This window comes from Acomys russatus, chromosome 22 (genome assembly GCF_903995435.1).
Source record: "Acomys russatus chromosome 22, mAcoRus1.1, whole genome shotgun sequence".
Classification (NCBI taxonomy): domain Eukaryota; kingdom Metazoa; phylum Chordata; class Mammalia; order Rodentia; family Muridae; genus Acomys; species Acomys russatus.
This window is the reverse complement of record NC_067158.1, coordinates 6,619,344-6,643,822: the sequence shown is the minus strand read 5'-3', so window position 1 is coordinate 6,643,822 and position 24,479 is coordinate 6,619,344. Positions and strand designations below refer to the sequence as shown.

Sequence of the window (24,479 nt, the reverse complement as noted above, 5' to 3'; positions counted from 1 at the left end):
GGTTGGCCTCACCCACAAGCACACAGGCTTGCCTAGGCCCAGATCTTACAGAGACAGTTTCTCAATGGAGGCTCCCTCTCTGATGACTCTAGCTTGTATCAAGCCGACATAAAACTAGCCAGCACAAATATTATATTTTATTATGTAACGAGGGGAAGAATTTGAGGAAACTAATTTAGAGAACAGATAGCAATTTTAATGTACAGATAAAGGAACCTAAATATTTTTGTGTGTATTTTATGTGTGTTGAGGTGTGTCTGAGTGTAGGTATGTGTGAGTGCAGGTGAGCGTGTGCCATCACATGTATGTAGAGGTCAGAGGACAATCTTGGCCGCTTGCTAATTCTTGATTTCCTCCTCTTTCGAGACAGAGTCTCTGGTGTGTGCAGCTAAGCGCACCAGGTGAACTGGCCTTTGAACCCGAGCATCCTCCTGTCTCTTCCCTCGATTTCTTGGTAAGGGCACACTGAGCCCATTAGTCACTTTATACCATTGCTTGAACCCCAGGGCAGTGCAGTTCTCATTTATTATGTTGCTTCACCAAGGACCCAAGGCTCTCTGATGAGAATAATCTACCTCTAAACGCCTAGGGCCCAGTATCCTACATGCAAAACAGGTACAGCACTGCTGAGTGTGTGTGTATGTGTGTATGTGTGTGTGTGTGCGTGGGCATGCGCACAAAATAATTTGGAGGAAAGTTTTACAATATTTTCAAATGAACTTCTATATCCTCTGATGTAGTATTTGTCAAAACGTATGCTTCTGAAAATAAATGCCAGAAATATTTGCATAAGATCTGAACATCCAGGAGCCAGCGAGATAGTTAAGTAGATAAAGGTGCCTGCTGCAAGCCTGATTGATGACTTGAGTTTGATCCCAGGGAAACACACGGTAGAAGGACAGAACCAAGTCCTGTAAGTTGTCTTCTCCCTCCACATACACATGAACACACACACACACACACACACACACACACACACACACACACAAACACAGATGTCTTTAAAACAGACACATAAATATATTTGTCTCAGTATAATTTGTTTACAAAAAGAAACCAATCCAATATCCTTTAGTTGCATAATCACTTTTTAAAATTAATATATAGCTGTATAAACATATGCTGCCAGGCAAGGTGGTACAGGGCTTTAATCCTAGTGCTTGGGAGGCAGAGGCAGGCGGATCACTGTGAGTTCAAGGCCAGCCTGGTCTACAAAGTGAATTTAAGACAACCAGGACTGATACACAGAGAAATCTTATCTTAAAACAAACAAACAAACAAACAAGCAAAGAAGAAGAGGAGGAGGAGGAGGAAAAAAGAAAATAGGCGGCTACTGGAAACCGCCGTGGGGGTCGGGGGTGTAGCTCAGGTACAGTGTGCTGGGTCCAATTGCCAGCACTGTTTAAAAGGAACAGAAAAATGTGACTGAAAAAGGTTCAAGGTACATTGCTGAGAGCGAAGTTTGGGGAGTTTTTTCCCTTTGTCATGTAACACAGGATGGTCTTGAACTCACTGCTCTTAAACACAGCCAAGGATAACCCTGAACTCCTCATCCTCCTGCCTCTCCTTCCCAAGTGCCATGACTTTTATAGGCATGCACTACCAAAATTAGTGTGTGAACGGTGGTGGTGAGAAAGATGGTGTGCAGCACAAGGGAACTGCAATGTGTGCTTGGGGACAATGGTCGTTTTCGGAGATTAGCAGTGTTTTGCTCTTCTGAGTCATATATGTACATAAACTTGAATTTTGTTACTGTTGTTGTTTGCTTGAGGCGGGGTCTCTCTATGTAGCCCTGGCACTCACAATGTAGACCAGGCCGGCCTCAAACTCACAGAGAGCCGCCTCTCTCTGCCTTCCGAGTGCTGGGATTAAAGGCGCGCGCCACCACACACGGCTTCTTTTTGTTTCTTGAGACAAGGTCTCAACGTGTAGCCCATAATGCCTTCAAACTTTACCCGCCTGCCTCAGCCTTCTGGTTGCTAGGGTTACATGCATGAGCCGCCAAACCCGCTTCACACATTTCTTTTCTAATCATGAAAACACTTTAAATGGTTTAACCATTAAGGAAATAAAAGAAACTAAGAGTACAGAGATAAAAAAAATCAAAACACTTACGGTTGTCATAAATTGGGTTAGAAACAATGGGAGGAAGCGCAGTCGTCAGGTTTCCATGCTCATCAAGAAGGAAAACTTGGAAGCACAGCCTCACCACATTTAGGTCACAGTCGTCAATGTCCAGCAGCTGCTGCTCGGGGACTGAACAGTACAACACGAGTTTTAGAGCGTAGAACACACAGTCCGAATAGCTGAGAATACTAAAACCCTGCAGCCTTTCTCTCTGCCTATGGCAGCGAATCAAGTAGCACCCAGGTCTGCACAAAACTGAGATAGTGTACAATCTCAAGAACGGTTTTTATATCGCAGAGGCATCACCTCTCAGCAGATGATAAACTACAGTAGCCACGTTCCGGGAAGAACTATTCCAGGCACCTGGAGCATAAGGGTAGAACCACAAACTGACAACCACAAATCAAAACCAGGAAATGTGAATACAAGTTTCAGACAACAGGGGATAATCATCCTTCATTTAACACAGTGGTTGGACCAGTCTGCAGTCACCTTCCAAACCTCCCAAGACTCACCGCCATCCCTGGCTTTACAGATAAGACACTGGTTTTAAGGACATGAAATTATTTGTCCAAAGTTTCCCAGCTAAATGGTAAAATGGAAATTTGAACCAGAGGGTCATTACGTACATCAACATTTTAGAGAGGAAAGGCGAGGAAGGTACCAGATGGTGTAACTTTATGTGTAAGTCAGTTTTGCTTAAAAACAAACTGCACATCAGGGCGTTTTTATAGCTCTGGGGGAAAAAAAAAAGCTTGCCATAGAAAATAGTACAAGAGCAGTCTGTTTACACTGATGTTTGAAAAGAAACCAATTTCAAAAACAAAATATCACTGCCTTTTGAAATGATATTTTAAGCCTATAGCAAGCAATCACTTGTTACTAATATATGTCATATTTTAAAAGCATGAAATTCATTACATTAAAAGTTTACTTGAAAATTACATTAGTATTAAAATTAAAATACTAAATATGAAAAACAATTAGCCAAATTCCCTAGTCTTACAGGAAATAAAACATCACATTTTAGTGCAGTCAAACAGTCTCAGGAGTTATCTGAGATCGACATCTGTTGCAGTTATCAGTAGTCTTAAGCCCTACCATTTGAGTCTACAAAAACATACCTGTATAGCTAGGAAGGTCAAAGTGGGGCTAATGAGATGACTCAGGTGATAAAGTGCTTGCTTTGCAAGCACAAGTTCAATGCCCCAAATCCATGCCATAAAGCCAGGAGCAGCAGTGAGGCTTACATCCCCAGTGCGGGGAAGGCAGACAGTGCCTGAGGAGCAGCATCCGAGGCTGTCATCTAGCCTCGATATCCATGCACCCTCAAACCATGTTTAAGAAAAAAAAAGTGGGGTTCAAAATGCTAAGATGCCCCCACCTGTGTCACAGCAACACTCTCCTGGAGCCATTACAGAGGCAGGAATAGGGCGTGACTCCTGAAAGTCACACTGATAGCACTGTAAACTTAAGAGTTCTGGATTTCAAAGGTAAGTAATCGATATTAAGACGAAACAAAAACAAAGTAACAAATAGCTAAGTGCTCCTGACAGTTTATAAATAAATTAATATTAGTGGAAACTGTGGTTTAGTCATACAATGGACTAATACTCAGCATAAAGAACAAATTGTAAGCTATGGCTGTACACTCCAACATGATACACTGAAAAAAAACTATGACCAAATGGAGCCAGACAGGAAAGACTACAGAATATAAAAGAATATCCTTCCATTTATATAAAATCCTAGGAATTATTAGATGTGGTGACGGAAAGGAGATGAGGTATTGACTAGGGGAAGAGATGGAAGGGGCCAACGGACTGAGGGAGACTGAAGGGGTCTTGGGGGTGGGGAATGTTTCTTTGCCTTGAGGTTACATGAAAGATTGTGTCTGGGTGGATTTATTTGTCAATAAGAGTTTAAAATATTAAAATAATACACAAAAATAAAATAGCTAATAAACTAAAATATAAATGTATTTAGCCACATGACTCTATCAAAGGCAAAACACTTTTTTTTCCACAAAAGATTGTTGTTTGAGGGATTTTACTTTGAATTTTCTCAGTATGTGGAAAAACAGTTTTCACTGCATAAATATTACTCCCGTCTCTGTACAACACGGTTAAAACTACTGACAACCAGGAATTGTGAATGGTACCTGGATTCAGAGTAAAGACTGGAAACCCATTTAATAACTAGAGTGTGTGTGCGCAGGCGTGTATGGCTAAGCACGCACATGAGGGCAGGGATCAGTGCTGCATGTCTGGTGTATTTGCCCTCACTTTACTTTTAAGACAGGGGCTCTCACTGAACCTTGCCAGCCGCAGAAGCCCTCCTGCGTCCCCTCCCCAGTGCTGGGAGCAGCCAGCTCTCTGCAGACCGGTGCTGGGACTGCAGCCAGTGTCATGCACTTCACCTGCTGAGCCGCATCCCAGCCCTGGACCAAGTCTGCAAGCTTAAGCATCACTCTGGACTACAAGAGACACCCCGTCTCTCTAAATCAGTGCAGCACTAGATCTGCACTCAGTTTCTCATCTCACACGATCATCACCTGCAAGAATTGCTTCTGTCCTATTAAGCCAAGTTTTGTGAACTCAGAATGTGTGTGTGTTGAGCCCCTGTGTTTTCACTAAACATTGAAGACAGAAGTTTACATAGACATTTATGACATTTCTTCAGTAATGAGTGACTAAAGGCTCAAAAAGAATTCGAGGTTGCCCTCAACAAAGTGAGTCTGAGGATGATCTCGGGTAGCTTTAATTACATGTGCACTCTACCATGCCTAGACAAACAAAACTATTTAAGTAGCTATGTAGGACTTTTTAAGTATAGCATAACTGTGTCCACTTCATTTATCTATTTGACAATGCAGAACGCTAAAAAACACCAGAAGCCGTACCAAATAATGCCGTAAGGAGAACTGCTTAGGGCCAGAGAAGCGGGAGGGGGGGGGGGGCGGGTGGCTAGCACACAGAACCCTGAGTTCACTCTCCAGGAATGCATAAACCAACTGTTATAATGGATACGAATGACCCAGTACTGAGGGGCCAGAAAATTCAAGGTCATTCTTGGCTATAGAGTGAGTTTGAAACCAGTCCTGAATACACGAGACCCTGTCTCAAAAGCAAAACCAGAAACAACAACAACAAAGAACAAATGTTTAAACCAGCACAGTGGCGGTGGCAATGTGCCTGTAACCCCAGCAGCGGGAGGCAGTGAGGAAGGGAGCTCCTGTACCACAGCGCGCGCATACTCAGCTCCCAGAAAGAGGAGGAGTGGCACAAGGAAGAAGCATATTCCGAAGAATGGAAACACCTCGAGGTTTTAGCTGTTTGTTTGTTCAAGCCAAGCATGGCAGCTCACACCTACAATCTCAGCACTGGGGGAGCTGCAGAGGCAGAGCTGCTGGGAGTTCAAGGCCAGTCTGGGATATGTAGTGAGTAACAGATCAGCTAGAACTACGTATGAAGACCTTATGTCAAAGTAAACAAATAAGGAAGGGGAAGGGGAGGCATCCTCAAAGAAAACACTGTCCACTTAAATGTAAGTCTATAAGTAGAATTATAATATCAATGGAAGTCACAGTCCCTTGATATCCAAATAGTAGAAATTACAACAAATTACTTACCATTGAAAGGATTGATTCCTGCACTTATTCTTAAAATAATAGCTTCTTTCACTTCTTTTTTCTTTACACATCGAATACCCAAATTTTGAAAACTAAAAGCAAAAAATGAAACTTTCAAAATTACATCATAGCTAAACAAAAATCTGACAGAAATCAAGCCTATCCAAGCCTGAGAAGTCACTTTCCTATCACACCCTGCTGCCAGGTCATGGACCCTGTTTCTGACTGTGATCATAGCATGCAGGAGTAACAACAGTCTATGAGAACTGTGAACAGGAAAGCAGCGTGTGCTGACACGCCTTTGACCCCAGCACTGCGGAGGGGGAGGCCAGCGCACTGATTACCTCAGTTACCTCTCGAATTTGAGGCTAGCCTGGACTATGGGAAACCGTGTCTCAAAAGACCAAACTAAAAAAGTACAGACAATATTATATAGCTTTCAAAGATACTATTTTATAGTTACATTTTGCCAATATGCTTAGTCAAATATACCAAGGCAGATTAACAATACAAGAAAAACAAACAAACAAAAACACCAAAAAGTAACACTTCACATTCCAAAAAAATTCATGATCGATTTGGTAAAATTGGTGTATCAAGAGATGCAAAGAGAGCCGGGTGCAGCGATGCACGCCTGTGATCCCAGCACTCGGGAGGCAGAGGCAGGTGGATCTCTGTGGGTTCGAGGCCAGCCTGGTCCACAAAAAGAATCCAGGACAGCCAAGGCTACACAGAGAAACCCTGTTGTTGAAAAACAAAACAACAACAACAACAACAAAACTGAGATGCAAAGACCCTGAAATATGCAGTATGTTTTGCTGAACCTGTAGCAGTGTTAACCTATGTATTAAAAAAAAAATTGTATATTACCAAACTTAAAAGTCAAGTAATTAAAGATGAGCATCAATATTTCTGGCTTTGTGAACATTTTGGAGGCTTGAGAGCACTACTTGGGCACAGAGACGATTGGTCAGAGCTGAGAGCCTGTGGCCCCATTTATGTACAATTCTCCACTTCTATGACAGACCTGGCTAACTTTTCTTTTCTCTTTTTTTCCCCTTTAGGTTTTTTGAGACAGGGTTTCTCTGTGTAACAGCCCTGGCTGTCCTAGACTCGCTTTGTAGACCAGGCCTGCCTCTGCCTCCCGAGTGCTGGGATTAAAGGCGTGTGCCACCACACCCAGCCTCCGGTGAGCTTTCTTATAGTCACTCCCTCTGCTCATTTATGCTGCTTGCCTTGCTCATCACTGAAACATATGCCATCAAATGCACGAAACCCAGCTAGCAGCTGGTACAGCATCTTGTACAGCTGTCCTTGGAGCTGGCCTCAAACTTTTCACAGACCACAGGATACACTTTATGCCACGTTATAGGATTACAATAAAAGGAGAGAAGTTTGATACTAACCCTGTTTAGCAACAGCTTCAAAAGGTCACTTATGGAAAACTTCTCAATAGCTACAAATGTTACTCATTTGCATGTGTGTGATCAGATGAGGGCGGGGAACCCCCCTTCCACCACCCAGTCATGCTTGTTCCCACATGGAAAAACCATGACATCATTTGAGATGGGTGGGTGTGAATAAGGAAGCAAAACTCAGCGATAAGAACATCATTATTTGTTCACATCCCATTGGGCACTTGTGGCCACAGGTTACCTGGCTCACCTTACCCATGTTCGTGCTGCGCTAAGTCCATGTTCATGCCTGCCCCTCACACCCGTGACCTCACTAACACCTAAAATAGCCCTGCCTCTCCTTCCTCCACCTCCAACAACAAAAAGGTTTTCTGTTTTATTTTTGTTGTTGTTGGTTTTTGGTTTTTTGAGACAGGGTTTCTCTGTATAACAGCCCTGGCTGTCCTGGACTCACTTTGTAGACCAGGCTGGCCTCAAACTCACAGAGATCTGCCTGCCTCTACCTCCCAGGCGCTGGGATTAAAGGCGTGAGCCACCACCGCCCGGCTTGATATTTCCTATAATGTGCATTCCTAGGGCTTCTTGTGTTTTGTGTACTTGCTATTAATAAGAACTTCTCTGGAGACACTGCCTTACTGTGTACTCTAGGCTGGCCTCAACTGTGGTAATGTCTGCTTACCTATAATCCCAGGACTCTGGAGGAAGAGGAAAGAGAATCGCTACAAGTTGGAAGCTAGCCTGAGCCATACAGTGAGATTCTGTCTCAAAACAGCCAAAACTTTAAAAATAAGGTAGCTCAGTTGGCAGGCTGCTAGCCTAATATGCGGTCTGAGTTCACGTTGCATACACTGGCGGTATAATCTCAACCTGTAATTTCAGTGTCTGAGTTCTCGGGAGGACCTCCCTAGCCTACGTGAAACTCTGTCTTAAGAAAAAAATTATTTAGTCAGGTGGTTATGGCGCACGCTGTTAGTTCCAGCCCAGGGAGGCAGAGGCAGGCAGGTCTCTGAGATTGAGGCCAGCCTGGTCTACAGATTGAGTTCCAAGACAGCTACACAGAGAAACTCTGTCTTGAAAAACAATACAGTAATAACAGAAAAAAAAAAAAAAAATCCCGCTGGTCCAGACAGGGTAGTGGTACTTGTAACCTCAGGGCTCGGGAGGTAGAGGCAGAAGATACGTTCAAAGCCATTCTACACAATTCTACACAGCAAGTTTGATTGCAGCCTTGGCTACATGTCTGTTCAGACCTTCAACTCTCAAGGAAGTACCTCCGTTCACTATCATGTGTGGTGTCTACTAACAAAGAATGAAGGAGAAGTTCTAATGCAAATGATGAAAACAAAAGTTTTAGTATTAGGTTGGTGGGATGGCTCAGTGGGTAAAGGCACTGCCACCACAGCAGGTGACCTGAGCTCAGTCCTCGGGGACCACACGGTGAAGGAAGAAACAACGCCACAAGCTGAACCAACTCTGACCGCCACATGCACCCTGTAGCACAGGTGTGCCCCTAGATGAAAAATAAAATGTAATCTTATTGTCCTTTCTCTGGATGTAGTTTGTCTTTGCTACTTTGTGGGCTTTTCTTTTCCCCTCGCCCTTTATGCCCCCTCCCTGCCTCACCGTCTATCACTACATAGGAGAGAGAGAAGGATAAAGGAGGGGGAGAGAGAGAGAGAGAGAGCGCGAGTGCTGAACTTATTTTCTTTCTTCTTTGAGCATGACTACTAACAAACCACAGCTAACCCCCATGCATGATCTATTGGGACTCTAGCATTTATATACCCTCTGAAAACTTCCCAGAATTCCAAATGTCACACAATCACAGAAACTATCGGCAGCCGGCAAACCACACCTCTGCTACAGCCCGAGGCAAATCACAGTCAGCTCTGAGAAGCAGCCCCATAGCCCACACGTGGGGTTAAAACAGAAACATACTCTTATACTATTACTGTGGGGTTGTTTTTTTTTATTATTTTGTTTTGTTTTTTTGTTTTGAGACAGGGTTTCTCTGTGTAGCCTTGGCTGAGCTGTCCTGGGCTCACTTTGTAGACCACACTGGCCTCAAACTTACAGAGATCCACCTGCCTCTGCCTCCTGAGTGCCAGAATTACAGATGTGTGCGTGCCACCACACCCAGCCATTTCTGTATTTTTTAAAAGAAAACAAAATTCCAGACTTCTCCTTACAGCTGTATACTTACAACAAAGGCCTGCGCTCTGGTCCGAATTCTGCTTCATAGTAGCCGTCTCTGCAGTCTTTTCCCACTAAATCATGGGGATGAGGCTTGTATGGGTCGTTCTTGGTCACTAAAGTAATTCTTACTTTTCCTTTTCCATAGTAGTTCATAATCTGAAAAGGGAGATTAAATATACAGTGTGTAAGTATATCTTGTAAAGAACTATATGGGTACTGTGGCACAGACCTGTAACCCCAGCACTTGGAAGGCTGAAGCAAGACTGGCACAAGTTCAAGTCCAGCCACGGCTACATGCAATAATACTCTTTAAAAAACAAACAAACATTTATTTACTTATTGTGTTTACAATGTTTTGCCTGCAGGTGAGCCAGCAGGCCAGAAGAGGACATCAGATCTCATCATAGATGGTTGTGAGGCACCATGTGGTTGCTGGGAATTGAACTCAGGACCCATGGAAGAACAGCCAATGCTCTTAACCTCTGAGCCATCTCTCCATCCCCAATAATACTCTATTTTAAAAGCAAACAAATATAATGAACTGACCCACTAATTTAAGTTCAATTTATATAATGTAGTTGACGAGGAATAATGTTCAAATATTCAGCTGCTTACTTGAGATTAAAGTTTCCAGAGAATATACCAACAGGGAAAATTTATCTTTCAACTTATGAAATGTTTCTTTCTGTCTTAATTTCATCTAGCTTTATCATCTGACTGTTTATTTCCCTTTAAAACAGGTAGGCAGGTCAGGCATTGTGGTGTACACCTTTAATCCCAACATTTGAGGCAGAGGCAAGAGGAAGTCTGTGAGTTCAAGGCTGATGGAGAAAGAATTCAAGATATAAAGTGTTTAGGACCTGTTGGAACAGAAAAGATACAAATCTTACATAAAATTTTGATGCATAAAGTAGGATGATTTAAGAAGAACTAAGGGTGGTGAGATAGTGCTGCAGGTAAAGGCACCTGCCACCAGGTTCAAACTCTGGATCTCACACAGCACAAGGAGAGAGAACTGTCCTGCAAGTTGTCCTCTGACCTCTACACATGTACACACACACACACACAGAGATAGATAGATAGATAGATAGATAGAGAGAGAGAGAGAGAGAGAGAGAGAGAGAGAGAGAGAGAGACAGACAGACAGACAGACAGACAGAGAAAGAGAAAGGAGGGTTTGGAATTTACCATTGACTGCACCCACACTATACAAGCACAATATACAAGCATTCATGGATGCTACTAGTTTTGAGCAGTTCCTTCAGAGAGATTCAAGGTGAAGGAGAAAGCTGGGAGTCTTGGTGGAGGGGCTGTGACCACCAAAAGGAGCAAGAGCAAATTACTGTCTCTTCCGAGGTACCTTCTTCCAAAAGGTATTGGGAATGTCTCCTCAAAGGCTATCTGCAGAGGGAATCTCTGAGACTGTAGCAGGTTGACAGGACACCATGAGATTGAGCCCTAAGCTGCCTGCGCTCCCTCCAGGTTAACCAGGATGAGGGGAGCAGGGAGTGAGGATTAAAACACATTGGTCTGAAATGCTTCGAATGGATTCATAAGTACAATTTAGGAACACATTTTTTTAAAGAGGAGCCAAAACTGATTCACAAAATTGGAAGAAAAACCACAAAAAATGTGATTTAAAAACATGAAGTTATCGGGCTAAAAGCACTTACTAATCTTCCACAGAACCAGAGTTCACAACCCAGCACCCACGTCAGGCAGTTCACAGTTGCCTGGAACTACACTCTCTTCAGAGACACAGACACACACACAGAGACAGACAGACACACACACACACACACACACACGCACACACATTCTGTTCACACATATATTCACAGATACATATATATACCTTTTTTTAAAATTAAATTTGTACAATCCATAGGACAAAAAGTTTCAGGCACACTATGGTATAATATGGTGACTATGTACAAATCAAAAACTAGAAGGACTTTGAATGTTTCCATAAGGAGTAACACATGTTTGAGGAGCTAAGTATGTTAACTTGACTGAAGCATTACATGATGTATGCATGTATCAAGTATTCCATGGCATCCAATTAATATGTATAATTTAAGCATCTACCTATCAGGTAAAACATATAAAAACAAACTTAGAAGCCAATATATAACTTGACAATTGACTAATTTTTTTTATCTTGTAATTTTCCTTAGGTTCAATGACATAAACTATAAGTAAGCTAGTGGTAAAACAATGATTTCAGATCTGTTGATGCCATAGAAAGAGCCATTTTTCAAAATCCATCTTGAGATGGTATCTTACTTTTATCCATCCAGTCTCTAGATCTCAGTAATCTTCCTACCACAGCCTCCTGACGGGTTATTAACTTTGTCTTTGTTTGTAGAGACCAGGTCTTGCTTAAACAGTCCAGATTGGCCTAGAACTTCTTATGGAGCCCAGGTAGTCCTCAAACTCAAGATCTACCCCTTTTGCCTCCCAAAGGCTTGGATTACAGTCATGTGCCACCACAGCAACTCACTATTAAGCTTTTAAATTGGCATTTAAATGATAAAAACTAATGAGGCATGATTGCACATGTCTGTAATTCCATATGAAGGAAGCAGGGACACAAGGCACGGTCACTACAAGGTTGAGGTTAGCCTAGTCTAGTGAAATTTTGTTTCAAAACACCACACACGAGTAAATAAAAAAATAAGTTATAAAAATTAAGAGCCAAGTAGATATAATTTATAAATATAAAATATAAATGTACATTTGCTAAATTCATTCTCAATCAGAAACTATCTTCACAGGCCAGGAGTAAGATCTCAGTGGGGGAACCCTTGCCTAGCATTCCGAAAGATTCTAGGTTCAATCCCCAGAACTATCTGTCAACACAGATAAAGAGACCAGTAGCTTGAGCATCTGTAATGGCAGCACTCCTCTCGGGAGAGGGGAAGCAGAGACAGTAGACCTGGTGGACCTGATGGTGGTGGAAGCTGGTGGACCAGGGAGGCTGGCATATGACGTGGGAAAAGAACAAAGATTCCCTGTCTCAAAAAGAAACAGCAACTCACCAAGGCTGTCCTGATTTGCACATGGTCACTGAGGCACATGAGTGTCTGCACACACACACACACACACACACACACACACACACACACACAGAGAGAGAGAGAGAGAGAGAGAGAGAGAGAGAGAGAGAGAGAGAGAGAGAGAGAGAACGAACAAAGATTCCCTGTCTCAAAAAGAAACAGCAACTCACCCAAGGCTGTCCTGATTTGCACATGGGCACTGAGGCACATGAGTGTCTGCATACATGCACACACACACACACACACACACACACACACACACACAGAGAGAGAGAGAGAGAGAGAGAGAGAGAGAGAGAGAGAGACTGACTTTAAATGATGTAAAAAACTCAGAGTATCAGAGATAAGCAATAAAAGTATGAAAAACGGAGGAGAAAAGTTCCTATCAGTATCCCCTATAGCCAGGCATGTGTTACACAGCTTTAATTCCAGCACTGGAGGCAGAGGCAGGGGGATCTCTGTGAGTTAGAGGCCAGCCTGGTCTACTAAGAGAGTTCCAGGACAGCCCGGGCTACACAGAGAAACACTGTCTTGAAAAACCAAGCCAAACCAAACCAAACCAAAACCCCAAAATAGAGGAAAAGATTGAAAAAAATTAGTTTCCAAACCTATGTTTAGCATACACAACAGTTCCCCTCAGCACTGCCTGGAGAGAATGCGCTTTCCTCATTAAATGCTTTGTAGTTACAAAAGGGATCAGATCCAATGCTGTCATGTACATGAACACTGTGAGTCTCTGCAGTTACATTACTACATGGACCACAGAGCAGGAAAGACTCCACAGCCTAAGAGATGTCCCTATTCATCTGGCTAATGCCGAGCAAGTGCACAGAAGAAAGGAAAAGAAAACAGAGGAGGGGGCAAAAGACGGTTAAGACACAGAGCCTGGGTGTGGTGGCGCACGCCTGGAATCCCAGCACTCTGGAGGCAGAGGCAGGCAGATCTCTGAGTTTGAGGTCAGCCTGGTCTACAATGTGAGTCCAGGACAGTCAGGGCTACACGGGGGGTGGGGGGGTGGGGGGGTGGGGGGGAAGGAGGGAGGGAGGAAGGGAGGGAGGGAGGGAGGGAGGGAGGGAGGGAGGGAAGGAAGCGGAGCCTTTACCATAATCGCCACAGTGAACTATGAACCACTAAAAGCCAGACCCTGGGGAGAGGCCCGTTACCTGGATGGACGGGTAGGTTCGGTTGTTGTCTGTGCTGTGCTCCCCTGGAATGCTGCCCGCTGAGCGCCCTTCACATTTGTATCTAAACCGCATTCCCCTCTGCCTTGGCTGCTCAATTATTTCTACATAAGGATTATATCCACCTGAAATTTTTAAAAGAGACAGGGCAATGAGATTAGACTAGCAATATGATGAATTTTAAAGACAGTTTTTTAAAAAAACAACACACCAAAACTAAGATATTTTTCCTTCCCAACATCAAAGAACACAGTTAATAATGTAATCATAAAAAAGATCTGATGAGGAAGAGACCTTTTCCCTCACTCAAACTCAGTTTCTACGCAGTACGAACACACAACCGATTAGTGCTTTATTGCTTAAGAGCCACAGCACTGAGTTCTGAGATAACTCTGTTAGAGTTACCTGTCTGCATACGGCCACGTAAAGGGTTTTCTCCCACTATTTCCCAAGAAGGGCGAAGAAAATAGTATTCAGGAGTGCATTTTACTCCAAAACTGAGTCAAATGTACTTAGCTGCTTTAAATCAGACCATCACTGCATGAAGGGACAACCACTGAAATTTAAAATACACTTCGTCCTTGCAGACGCAAGTGTGGAATATATAAAAAAAAAAAAATACTAAAAACAGTATATTGACTTTAGGCTCAACTAAAATTTCAAATCAGTTCTACTTAAACCTCCTCCAGAATGTAATGCATACTATGGAGACAATAAAATAATTTACTTTTCATAACAAATGTAATTCAAAATATGTACCCTTAGGATAAAATAGCGTTAATACAAATATCAAAGTAAGTGTGATGAGTAAAATAAGCTAATCTAAAACAAGTACACACTATTTGATCCTTTTAAATGAAACTCTAGGATATGTAAGTGAAGGAAAGGTGATCACTATTTGTCTAAAACTAGTAGATACACACACACATACATACATGGCCGGGTGTGGTGGCGCACACCTGTAATCCCAGCACTCAGGGAGGCAGAGGCAGGCAGATCGCTGTAAGTTCAAGGCCAGCCTGGTCTACAAAGCTAGTCCAGGACAGCCAAGGCTACACAGAGAAACCCTGTCTCGAAAAACCAAGAAAAAAAATGTATATGTAAGCACATACACATATATGTATTTGTATATTATGCTGTATTTCTAAGTGTGGTAGGCCAGGCCTTTAATCTTAGCAGTCTCAAAAGCACAGGTAGGCTGATCTCTGTGAACTCAAGGCCAGCCTGATCTACATAGGAAGTTTCAGGCCAGTCAGGGCTACATAATGAGATCCTGTCTTTTTTTTTTTTTTTTTTTTTTTTTTTTTTTTTTTTTTTGAGATCCTGTCTTAAAAACCTAAAAAACAAGGGCTGGAGAGATGGCTCAGAGGTTAAGAGCACTGGCTGCTCTTCCAAAGGTCCTGAGTTCAATTCCCAGCACCCACATGGTGGCTCACAACCATCTGTAGTGAGATCTGGTGCCCTCTTTTGGCATGCAGGCAAAACATTGTACACTTCATAAAAAACTTAAAAAAAATTGTAATGTTTAATGTATAATTATTAGAATTCATTAATTATATGTCAACACAACTTTAAAGACATATGCATCTTCACCTTTTTTTAATTAGTCGAGTCATGGAAATAAAAGTTCAATAAAGGCAACTCTGCTTTCAAGTTTAGGGGGCAGGTAACCATAGGGCTTACTTTAGGGGGCAGGTAACCATAGGGCTTACTTTAGGGGGCAGGTAACCATAGGGCTTACTTTAGGGGGCAGGTAACCATAGGGCTTACTTTAGGGGGCAGGTAACCATAGGGCTTACTTTAGGGGGCAGGTAACCATAGGGCTTACTTTAGGGGGCAGGTAACCATAGGGCTTACTTTAGGGGGCAGGTAACCATAGGGCTTACTTTAGGGGGCAGGTAACCATAGGGCTTACTTTAAGAGTGTAAATTCCCCAAACCACAAATCCATTTCACTAAGGCTTTATTCTGTTAGAATGTGATCAATCTTCAGAAATGGTGAAATGCAAGACCCTGTGTTAATTATATCTTATTACTAATACCCTCTGTAAAACACACGCATTAAATTCTTACCGAGTACCACACGTACAAGAGGTAGGCAATAAGTGTTATATTACTTCGGATGCTTTCTTGAAGACAATGGCACAGTGACGCCATCACTATCACAACTGCTATCCGAAAGGACCTCATATCCAACAGCGAGGGAAACATTGGTGTACATCACAGTTATTAGTATACATTGCAATTATTAGTGTACGAAAAGGGGGAAAGTACTAACAAAATTCTGCAGAAAATTATAATAAGAACAAAAGCGGAATCTAAGAGTTTAAGAGAGGGAAAAACGTAACAAAACAAGAGTGAAAAGACATTCTAGAAAAAGGGAAGTAATTGTCCATATAAGGTACATTAACCATCAATGGCTATGGAGTACAATCACACTCTTAGAACCAAAAGTCCAAGTACATTCAGTAATATGGATTTCTTTCTGTATGTGAAAAAAATCAATGCTTTTATTCAGGGAGATCACAAGACTAGACTAGCATTCTAGAGTAATAATTCTGAAGACCGAAGAAAGAAAGAAAATGTTCAGTTTAAAGATTACTTACACACACATATATCTGATTTTTCTCCTATAAACATATACATAGAAGAAATTAGCAACAACAATAAACTACAACAACTATAACAAACTATTATAACAAGTTACTTAAAACTTTATGAAACTTTCCTTTTAATATTTTTGTACTACCAGCTGATTACAAATAAATGAACTGAGGAAAATAAGTCCAGGCCGGCCGGCCAAGGCTACAGAGAGAACCCTGTCTCGAAACCCTCCCCTCCCCCCAAACAACCTGACAGTATTTTGGTACCTAAACATCAAAGACAAGTTAATCACTGCTGTCTAGGGGCTAGGGAGACAGCTGAGTCAGAAAAGTGGTTGTCATTCAAGTACGTGATCCCGAGTTCAGTCCCCAACACCCACAGCCTGGAAGCCCAGTGCTGGAGAGAGAGAGAGCAGACAGAGGAAGCTTGGAGGAGCCTAGCCTAATGGTGGGTTTGTGTGTGTGTGTGTGTGTGTGTGTGTGTGTCCTTTAATTTTATTCATTTTGATCCAGAACTCTCTTGATTTGAATCCATTACTCATTTGCTTCTTCAAAGGACAGAAAGCAGGCCCAAGAACCTCCCGGGTTCAATCTTAGTCTCACCAAAAACTAAGCAAAAGAACCCAAACGAAGAAACAAACACAAAAAGAGAGAGGAAACAATTTTAATCCAACCAAGTTCATAATAATGACTGAAAATAGAAAGCAAATGACTATTTCACAACTTATGTATCCTTGTATATATGAAATTTACATCTCAATTTTAAGTATTTCGCAGTCTGTGTGTTCTTGTAGGGCTCTTTAAGACAATGTGCATTTCTTTTCAACTGTGTTAAACTCAACGTGGTATTTTCCAGTGGCATCTTAAAGAATTTATGTGGTTTAATGAAAAGGTCAACAAAACCCAGCCTGCTACTTAAGAGTGTTCTGGTGGGAAATCGATAGAGGATGACATCATTAATGGTAGCTGGTTAACTTTTTGAAGAAGTTGAAAACAAAACAAAACAAAACAAAACAAAAACAAAAAAAAACATGGTAGGGTCATTTAAAGCAAGTTGCATAGTTCTTTAAACCAGTTAAGTGTAGTTATGGAAATGAAGTACACAAAATTAATAAGATTATTTTGTCGTGTAATGCCATACATTTATATTTACTTTTCCTCTTGTAGAAATTATTCATTGAGCTGGGCAGCTACTCTACCAATTGATGTGCGTCCTTCTCTTCTTGAGACAGGGTCTCCAGTAGCCTAGGCTGGCCTCCACCTCACTGCGCGGCTGGAGGCTATCCTTGAACTTCTGATCTTCTAGGCTCTACCTTCCAAGTACCAGGGTTGAGACTTCTGCCACCACTTAGCTTTGTTATTAAATAAAGCTACATGTTTTATTTCTTCAAGCTACTGAGCGACAGAAATTTTATTACTCATTAATGCCTTAAATTAGCACCTGTGGGGAAATTAAAATTCCAAAGCTCTTTTGTGTCAGTTATTCAAAAATTAAAAGACTAGATTAATGACCAATCAGTTCCTCCTTATTGGATTCCTCTGTAATGGAGAAATACTGCTTTGTAGGAACTAGAACCTAGAACAACTGCACCTTCATGCTTCCTTGTGTCTGTTCATATTTTGATTTAACTGTATCTGTGATTTTTTTAAAAAAATACTTATTTATTATTTTGTATACAGTGCTCTGCCTGCATGTACACCTGCACACCAGATCTCACTATAGATGGTTGTGAGCCACCTTGTGGTTGCTGGGGATTGAACTCAGGACCTTTGGAAGAACAGCCAAGTGATCTTAACCTCTGAGCCATCTCTCCAGCCCCATCTGTGACTTTTAAGACCCTCCTGGCTATGCAATTGTCTGCACCCTGAGTCAGGACAATGGGCCAATCATCCCGGGCACTGTTTGAAGACGAACAATGAAAAACTGTGCCTTCTACGGAGAGGAAGAAGCGAAACTTACAAACCATGGAAACTTAGGGAAAATAAATACTCTTAACTAAATTTACTTAAAATCACTGTTGTTTTTAAAAGCGCCGACATGTTTTCAAAATTCTTTCTAAACAATTTAATTACAGTATTTTTCTTTAACCAGGACAAGTGTAAGGTAAGGAGCTGTCCCTATAGTTTGAATTGCACCATAAAAATGCTAATATTGACTAGAATAACCTTTGAATTATAACCAAAATGTTTGTGAAATACTTATGATCTCATGTGCACTAGGTAAAAAAGATGTTCTTTGAAAACACTAAGCCTATTTAAAATCTCAAGTATGAGATTTTAAGATTAAGCGGAAATTACATTGAAATATAGATAAATTTTTGGAATTATGTATAAAATAGGCATACCTACTAAAATACAATTGTTAGAACTAGAAGCCATAAGTAAGTGGACAATGAGAATTTGTTAACTACATATATTAATTATAATACCAATTAGAACACACACATAAGTATTTCTCATTGGTTCTCTTTGCTCTTCATAAAGAGAACTGGTGTTATCTCATCTTAAAGATGATAAAACTAAATGTCAAAATAACATGAAAATTTGAGGAAAAAGATGATGACAATGATGATTTTTTTTTTTTTTTTTTTTGGCAGTCTCACTGTGTAGTCTGGCTGGCCTTGAATTCAGAGATCCACCCACCTCTGCCTCTGAGTGCTGGGATTAAAGGTGTACACTGCTATGTATGTCATAGACACACATACACACACACTCACAATTTTAAGTAGTATAGCAGTGAGGAACTTATAATCCAAGAAACTAACAAATCTGATTACCAAATGGATATCTTCTGAGTCTATGAACACAGAAGAGATATGAAAAGAATGAACTCTCTATTCCCCCTTTCCCTCCCCCCATCTCTTTCTCTGTCTGTCTCTATCTCTCTGGGGTATCTCTCCCCATTTTCCTTCCCCCTCATGCTCATTTAATAAACTCCTCTATAACATAAACAAAAAATAGTGTTCCATGAGATTTTTTTTTTCTGAAAGAACAAAAGTCACAGGTGTCATCAAACTGGAGAGATGTAATTACAACCAAATTTTGAAATAAAATCAGTTGTTTCATTTGTATTTTATTTATGTAACAAGAAAAAAAAGCAGTTAAGCACAAAACCTCAACAGATAAGGCAATAACTATAATCTAAAATAAATGCAAATATCTTAAGAATACAAGGCAAATGTTTACATTCAAACTAGTCCCGAGAAGGAAGTTTGTTCTCAGACTGTACTTCAGAAACAATGTAGGTAGCTTTCCAAAACCATATCCTAACCTCACAGAGATCTAAGGAGAAATATAACTCTTCAAGAAAAAAAGCCCACATAGATTTCTGAAGAAGCTTCCAGATTAGTCTAAATACCCTGTGGGCCAAAACGTGAAGAAGTAAAAACAACAATGCAAATCATTCAGGGAAGCCACCCAAAAAGCACTCTGGCCAGCCGTCATTCTCCCGCCCACCAAAGAAAGAAAGAAGAAAGAAAGAAGCCTTATTCAACTGAACAAAGAAAATATAGCCTTTCATTTTTTTATATAAAATATTATTTTGAACCTCTCAGTGCCTTATTATGTACAATACAATGAGCGTCATACGAACCGCAGTTGAGAACAGCTGACTAGAGCACCTTTCCCTCAGAAATCCTAAGTAACAAACGAGCAAGCAGCCAATAACCACACGTTCTCAACTATCATCTCTATCCACTCTGGAGAAGAAATAATAAAGAGCTAATCTTCTTCCAACAGCCAGGTCTAGCAAAGCCTAGGTCAGGCCAGAGCCTGTCACTCACACCTTTAATGCTAGCACTCCAGGAGGCTGAGGCAGGAGAATCAGGACTTTAAGTTCATCATAGCTTCACAGCCTCATGAGTTACATGAGACCCTATATGAAAAAACAAAGCCAAAGTGTGTGTGTGTGTGTGTGTGTGTGTGTGTGTATGTGTGTGTGTGTCTGTGTGTGTATTCTGTATACATATATATTAAAATGTCAATATAACCAGCTGAATTTCAAACAGAAGAAAAAACACCCAAGTAACAGATTTTTGGACCACAGGTAAATCAAAGAGATGTAAATGCTTTGCAGTAAGATTTCACTGCTGTGGGCACAGGGGGAAAAACAAAAACCAAAACCAAGTCCTAAGGAGATTTTTACCCGCTAGAATGAAAAAGTAATGTTCAAAGTCTTTCCTAGAATAAAAAATGCAAGGCAGGGCCAAATCATCTCTATTAAGATTTCAAACAGCAGGGCATGGTGGCGCGCACCCTTTTAATCCCAGCACTCTGGGAGGCAGAGGTAGGTGGATCACTGTGAGTTGCAGGCCAGCCTGGTCTACAAAGCAAGTCCAGGACAGCCGGGGCTACACAGAGAAACCCTGTCTTGGAAAAACCAAAACCAAAACCAAACAAAACAAATCTGTCTTAAAAATACAAGAGATCCAGTTAAATACAATTTTCAAACGAACTTTTGTTTTGGATAAATATATCCTCCTCAACATTCAGGTCACGTTCTCACAAAACACCATCATGAAGAGAACACAGAGGGGAGGAAACTGAAACCAAAAACCTATGCTGAGTCCCTTAAGGTATCCTGCGTTCCTAACTATGACACTACCCACTGTCCATTCTTTCTCTTTATTATACATTACTAATTTTTATAACACTTCTATCTCTTTTCCGTGTGTTTTGTTTCTGAAATATATCTGCATTTGTGAGCAGTCTTACTTAAAAAAAAAAAAAAAAAAAAAAGGAAGTCATTTGCTTTAGCTAACCACTCCTAACTTCCAGCTCTATTATTAAAGTGTAAGCTGTCTCACAGTTACATTCACTTTTATTAGGGGGGGAGAAAGGTTATCTTGAAATTCACATACAAAAAGTTGGTGAGTAGTATGGTCTACAAAAATAATTTCATCCTGTACCTCCTGTTATGTGGCACAAAGGAGTCATACTGAAGAGAAGAATGTGATTAAATGCAAACTTTCTAAATTTTAAAGCACATTTCACCAGAGCCACTGTGTGTGCCTCACAAAGCAATTGTGGCTTCCCTTTGTTCTTTTTAGGAAATAATGAAACGTTTTAAATATGGACATAAAGTGTCTAACTTAAAATAAACGACTAGAATCACATGCACAATGACTAGCTAGATATGCAGACCTTTGAATTGGGAACATTTTCTTCCACTTTGCCTGTTATAATTAATCTTATCAAAAGTCTAGAATCAAAGCTCAGTACTTTTTAAAAGGCAACGAGAAACAGCTTAATGGCTACCTAGGAAGACATAATTTGCTAATTTACCTGAATAATAATTAGAATCACCATATAAAATCCTGTCTACTCGTGGCATTTATGTAATTCTGCTCATGGGATTATGATCTGTGATATCTACATAGGCACCACCTATTCAATTACACAGACTTATTTACATATGACACATCCGGAGAGAAATGAACAAATGATCTTTTTTTTTTTTTTTTGAACAAATGATCTTAAATGCTTGGTAATCAATAGGAATTCTTTTCAAGGTTTCAATATGATGTTATAAAAAAGAATCTAAATTATATAGTGATAAATTAAGCAATTTTTTGTTACTTTTAAATTACTATTTCAAATGGAAAAGTATCTTAAATGTATTTCGTAATTTTTCTCTCTATGGTCTTTATAACTGACAGTATACCCACAGACTCCTTTAAGCTATATTTTTGCCTACAAGTTTCAAATTACTGAATCACAATTTAAATGACACAATGTATTTTAAATGGTATCATTGGGTACAACCCTTGATAAAAGATCAAAATGTAAGAAATAATGACATTACAACTTACAAGATTCATTTTCTTTTGTTTGTTGGGGTTTTTTTCCCTGACAGTACTGCGCAACCCAAGAGCTACAAACCCAACCCGGCTTCTAAATCCTTTAAAACTTGCCATTTCTTTTTTAAATTCCCCCTCTTTAATTCTGGGCAATCCTTTCTCTAACAGCACAAACTATGTGTCCTTAGACAAACTACAATTGTATCACATTTTAAAATCAGCTCTTACAGTACCTTATGTAATAAATAATTTTTCTCGAAAAATCTTCAAGTATTACATTCATGCACTATATTGATAAGATACAATTAAGCACACAAGGCAGAACTGTTTTATTTAACAAAGCTTGCCACTCTTTACAACTTTCATACAAAATCTCGTTCTGATTACCAGTGAATTAACTAAATATTTCAAGCCTCTTTGTGCCTTTTAATCTGAACATAGAGTAAATTTACCAGTTTACTAGATTATCTGAAAGTCTGGGTTCACTCAAACGGGAAAAGAGAAAGCTGAAATATTTTAAACTACACTTGTTTTCTCATGAAAACCACAGACAAACTGAAGTCAAGTGTCTTGTGAAACACCCCGGTTTCTTTGAGGGCCTACAGCGGGAGTTATGGTTATTGTGTTCTGCTCAACTCTTAAAGGAGTTCATTAAGCTTTCTACACTTCCTCTTCTCTGCTAGACGCCTTTTACTGAGGGTCATTGGGAAGATCAGGGTCAGCATCCTGCTACAGACTGAAGGTGTCGTTTTAGCTCCCCAGGCCAGGAAAGCGCTCGCCACCGCCTGGGGCGGCTAGGTGTACTCGCTTGCTTTACAACAGAGCAGGGCTGTCATGCTAGACTCCCTCCCCTGTCCTGTAAACTGTTTCTTATTGTCATGTTCCCCTCAAAGCAGGTGATCTAGTAGTTACTAGTGGCAAATAAGCACTGACATTAAATGATCACATTTTAATTCCTACCAGTTACTTTAAAGCAGTAAAAAAACAAAACAAAACAACAACAACAACAAGTCTCGCCCTCTTGCTGCTAACAAGGGTTGAGGGTTGAAAGTCGATGACGTCTCTACACGGTAATCCAGACAAGTAACCCCTTTAAGTCGCAGGGTGGGGGGTGGGGGAGAGCTAGTGTTTTCACTTGGAACGAGTTAAAACGCCACCAAGGACTTTTACAGCCACGCCACATTCTGTACCCCTGTCAGCCCGAGAGCCATTAGTTACTGGCACGGTTGGACTTAAAAAAGAAAGTTCGCCTGAGGTTCCTCTTTTTTTTTTTTTTTTTTTTGCTCGAAAATGTAAAAACCGTCTCAATACTTTAACCGCGAGACGTCTCAGCTCTCCTTTATTGAGATTACCCCCCTCAAATCCTAAAATCATGCCGTCGGGAAGTTCGAAGGTTCTGGCTATTAGGAGGAGGAGATCAGATTACAGTGCGCCGCTTTGATTTCACACGCAAACCCCGAAGCGGGTTAACTTTTTAAAAGGCTGACAATTTGCCAGGTGAGACGACTTGAAAGGCAGAAATGTCCCAACCCCAAACCGACTCTCCGACAGACAGCTCCTTCCCGGGACCCTCAGGTGCTCACCCGGGTACTCACCGGAGGCCATGGCTCGGCTCCGCGCGCCGCCCGCTGCAGCTTCCAGCATCGGCCAGAGGCGGCAAAGCCAGCCAGTCCGTCCGTCTGTCCGTCCGCCGCCGCCGCCAGCCAGTCAGTCCGCCGCCAGTCCGTCAGCCAGGCAGCCAGCCAGCGGGGAGGCCGAGCAGCCGCTGCAGCCGGGACCCCAGTGCTCTGACCACCCCCGGGCCTCCTCTTCTTTCCCGGCCCCTCCGGGTTTGCGGCTCACACCTTCCCACCCTGAATCTTCACGCGCGGGCCACTAGTGTCCCTGGCGTCGCCCTGCCAGGATGCCGCTGCAGGGGCAGGGGGCGGGGCGGACCGCCTGGCGGAACGGGGATTTCCCGCTGCTTACGTCACTCGCGCCACCGCCCACCCGGGGCGGGGAAGAGGGCGGAGCCTCACGGCGGGCACGCGCCGGCCGCCGTCCCTCGGGCGCGCTCCCTGGGGCGCGCGGTGACGGCTCGGCGCGTGCGAAGCCGCCGGCGCCTGAGAAATCCCCCTCCTCCGGTGTCCTCGGGACGCGGCTTCGAGCCGGGGAGCCGAGGGGCGTGCCCGTGACGTCGCCGAGCGGGCCGAGCGGCCGGGGGCGGGCCGGGGCGGTGCGGTGCGGCGGGCGCGCACCTCCGCCGAGGGAGGCCTGCCCGGGGTTTTCGAGCGGTGGTTCCCCGTCTTCCCGATTTCGCACATGCAAATCTCCGCCCCCGCGCTGTAACGCGCGGCCGTGCGGGCGCTCTCGAGGGGAAGTGCGGAAGCGCTGGCGCCCGCGTTCGACTGGGAGGCGCGGATTTGCATACGGGGACCCCCGCAGTCTGATTTTTTTCCCCCTAAGTTCGACATTACGTCTTTTACTTAAC

At 42.1% G+C, this 24,479-nt stretch overlaps 1 protein-coding gene across 4 annotated transcripts in view; it reads right to left on the bottom strand.

Annotated features, from left to right (window-relative positions):
• Positions 1–23,693, bottom strand: part of Rel (REL proto-oncogene, NF-kB subunit) — a 28,246-nt gene extending 4,553 nt beyond the window's left edge. For all 4 annotated transcript variants that reach the window (XM_051164947.1, XM_051164949.1, XM_051164948.1 and 1 more), the window contains exons 1-5: positions 23,605–23,693; positions 13,592–13,734; positions 9,377–9,525; positions 5,759–5,850; positions 2,116–2,256 (exon numbers count right to left, since the gene is read on the bottom strand). In XM_051164947.1, coding sequence (XP_051020904.1) covers positions 2,116–2,256; positions 5,759–5,850; positions 9,377–9,525; positions 13,592–13,734; positions 23,605–23,653 — 574 coding nt within the window. In that variant the 5' untranslated portion in view covers positions 23,654–23,693. The remainder of the gene's footprint in view (positions 1–2,115; positions 2,257–5,758; positions 5,851–9,376; positions 9,526–13,591; positions 13,735–23,604) is intronic.
• Between the last annotated feature and the right edge of the window lie 786 nt (positions 23,694–24,479).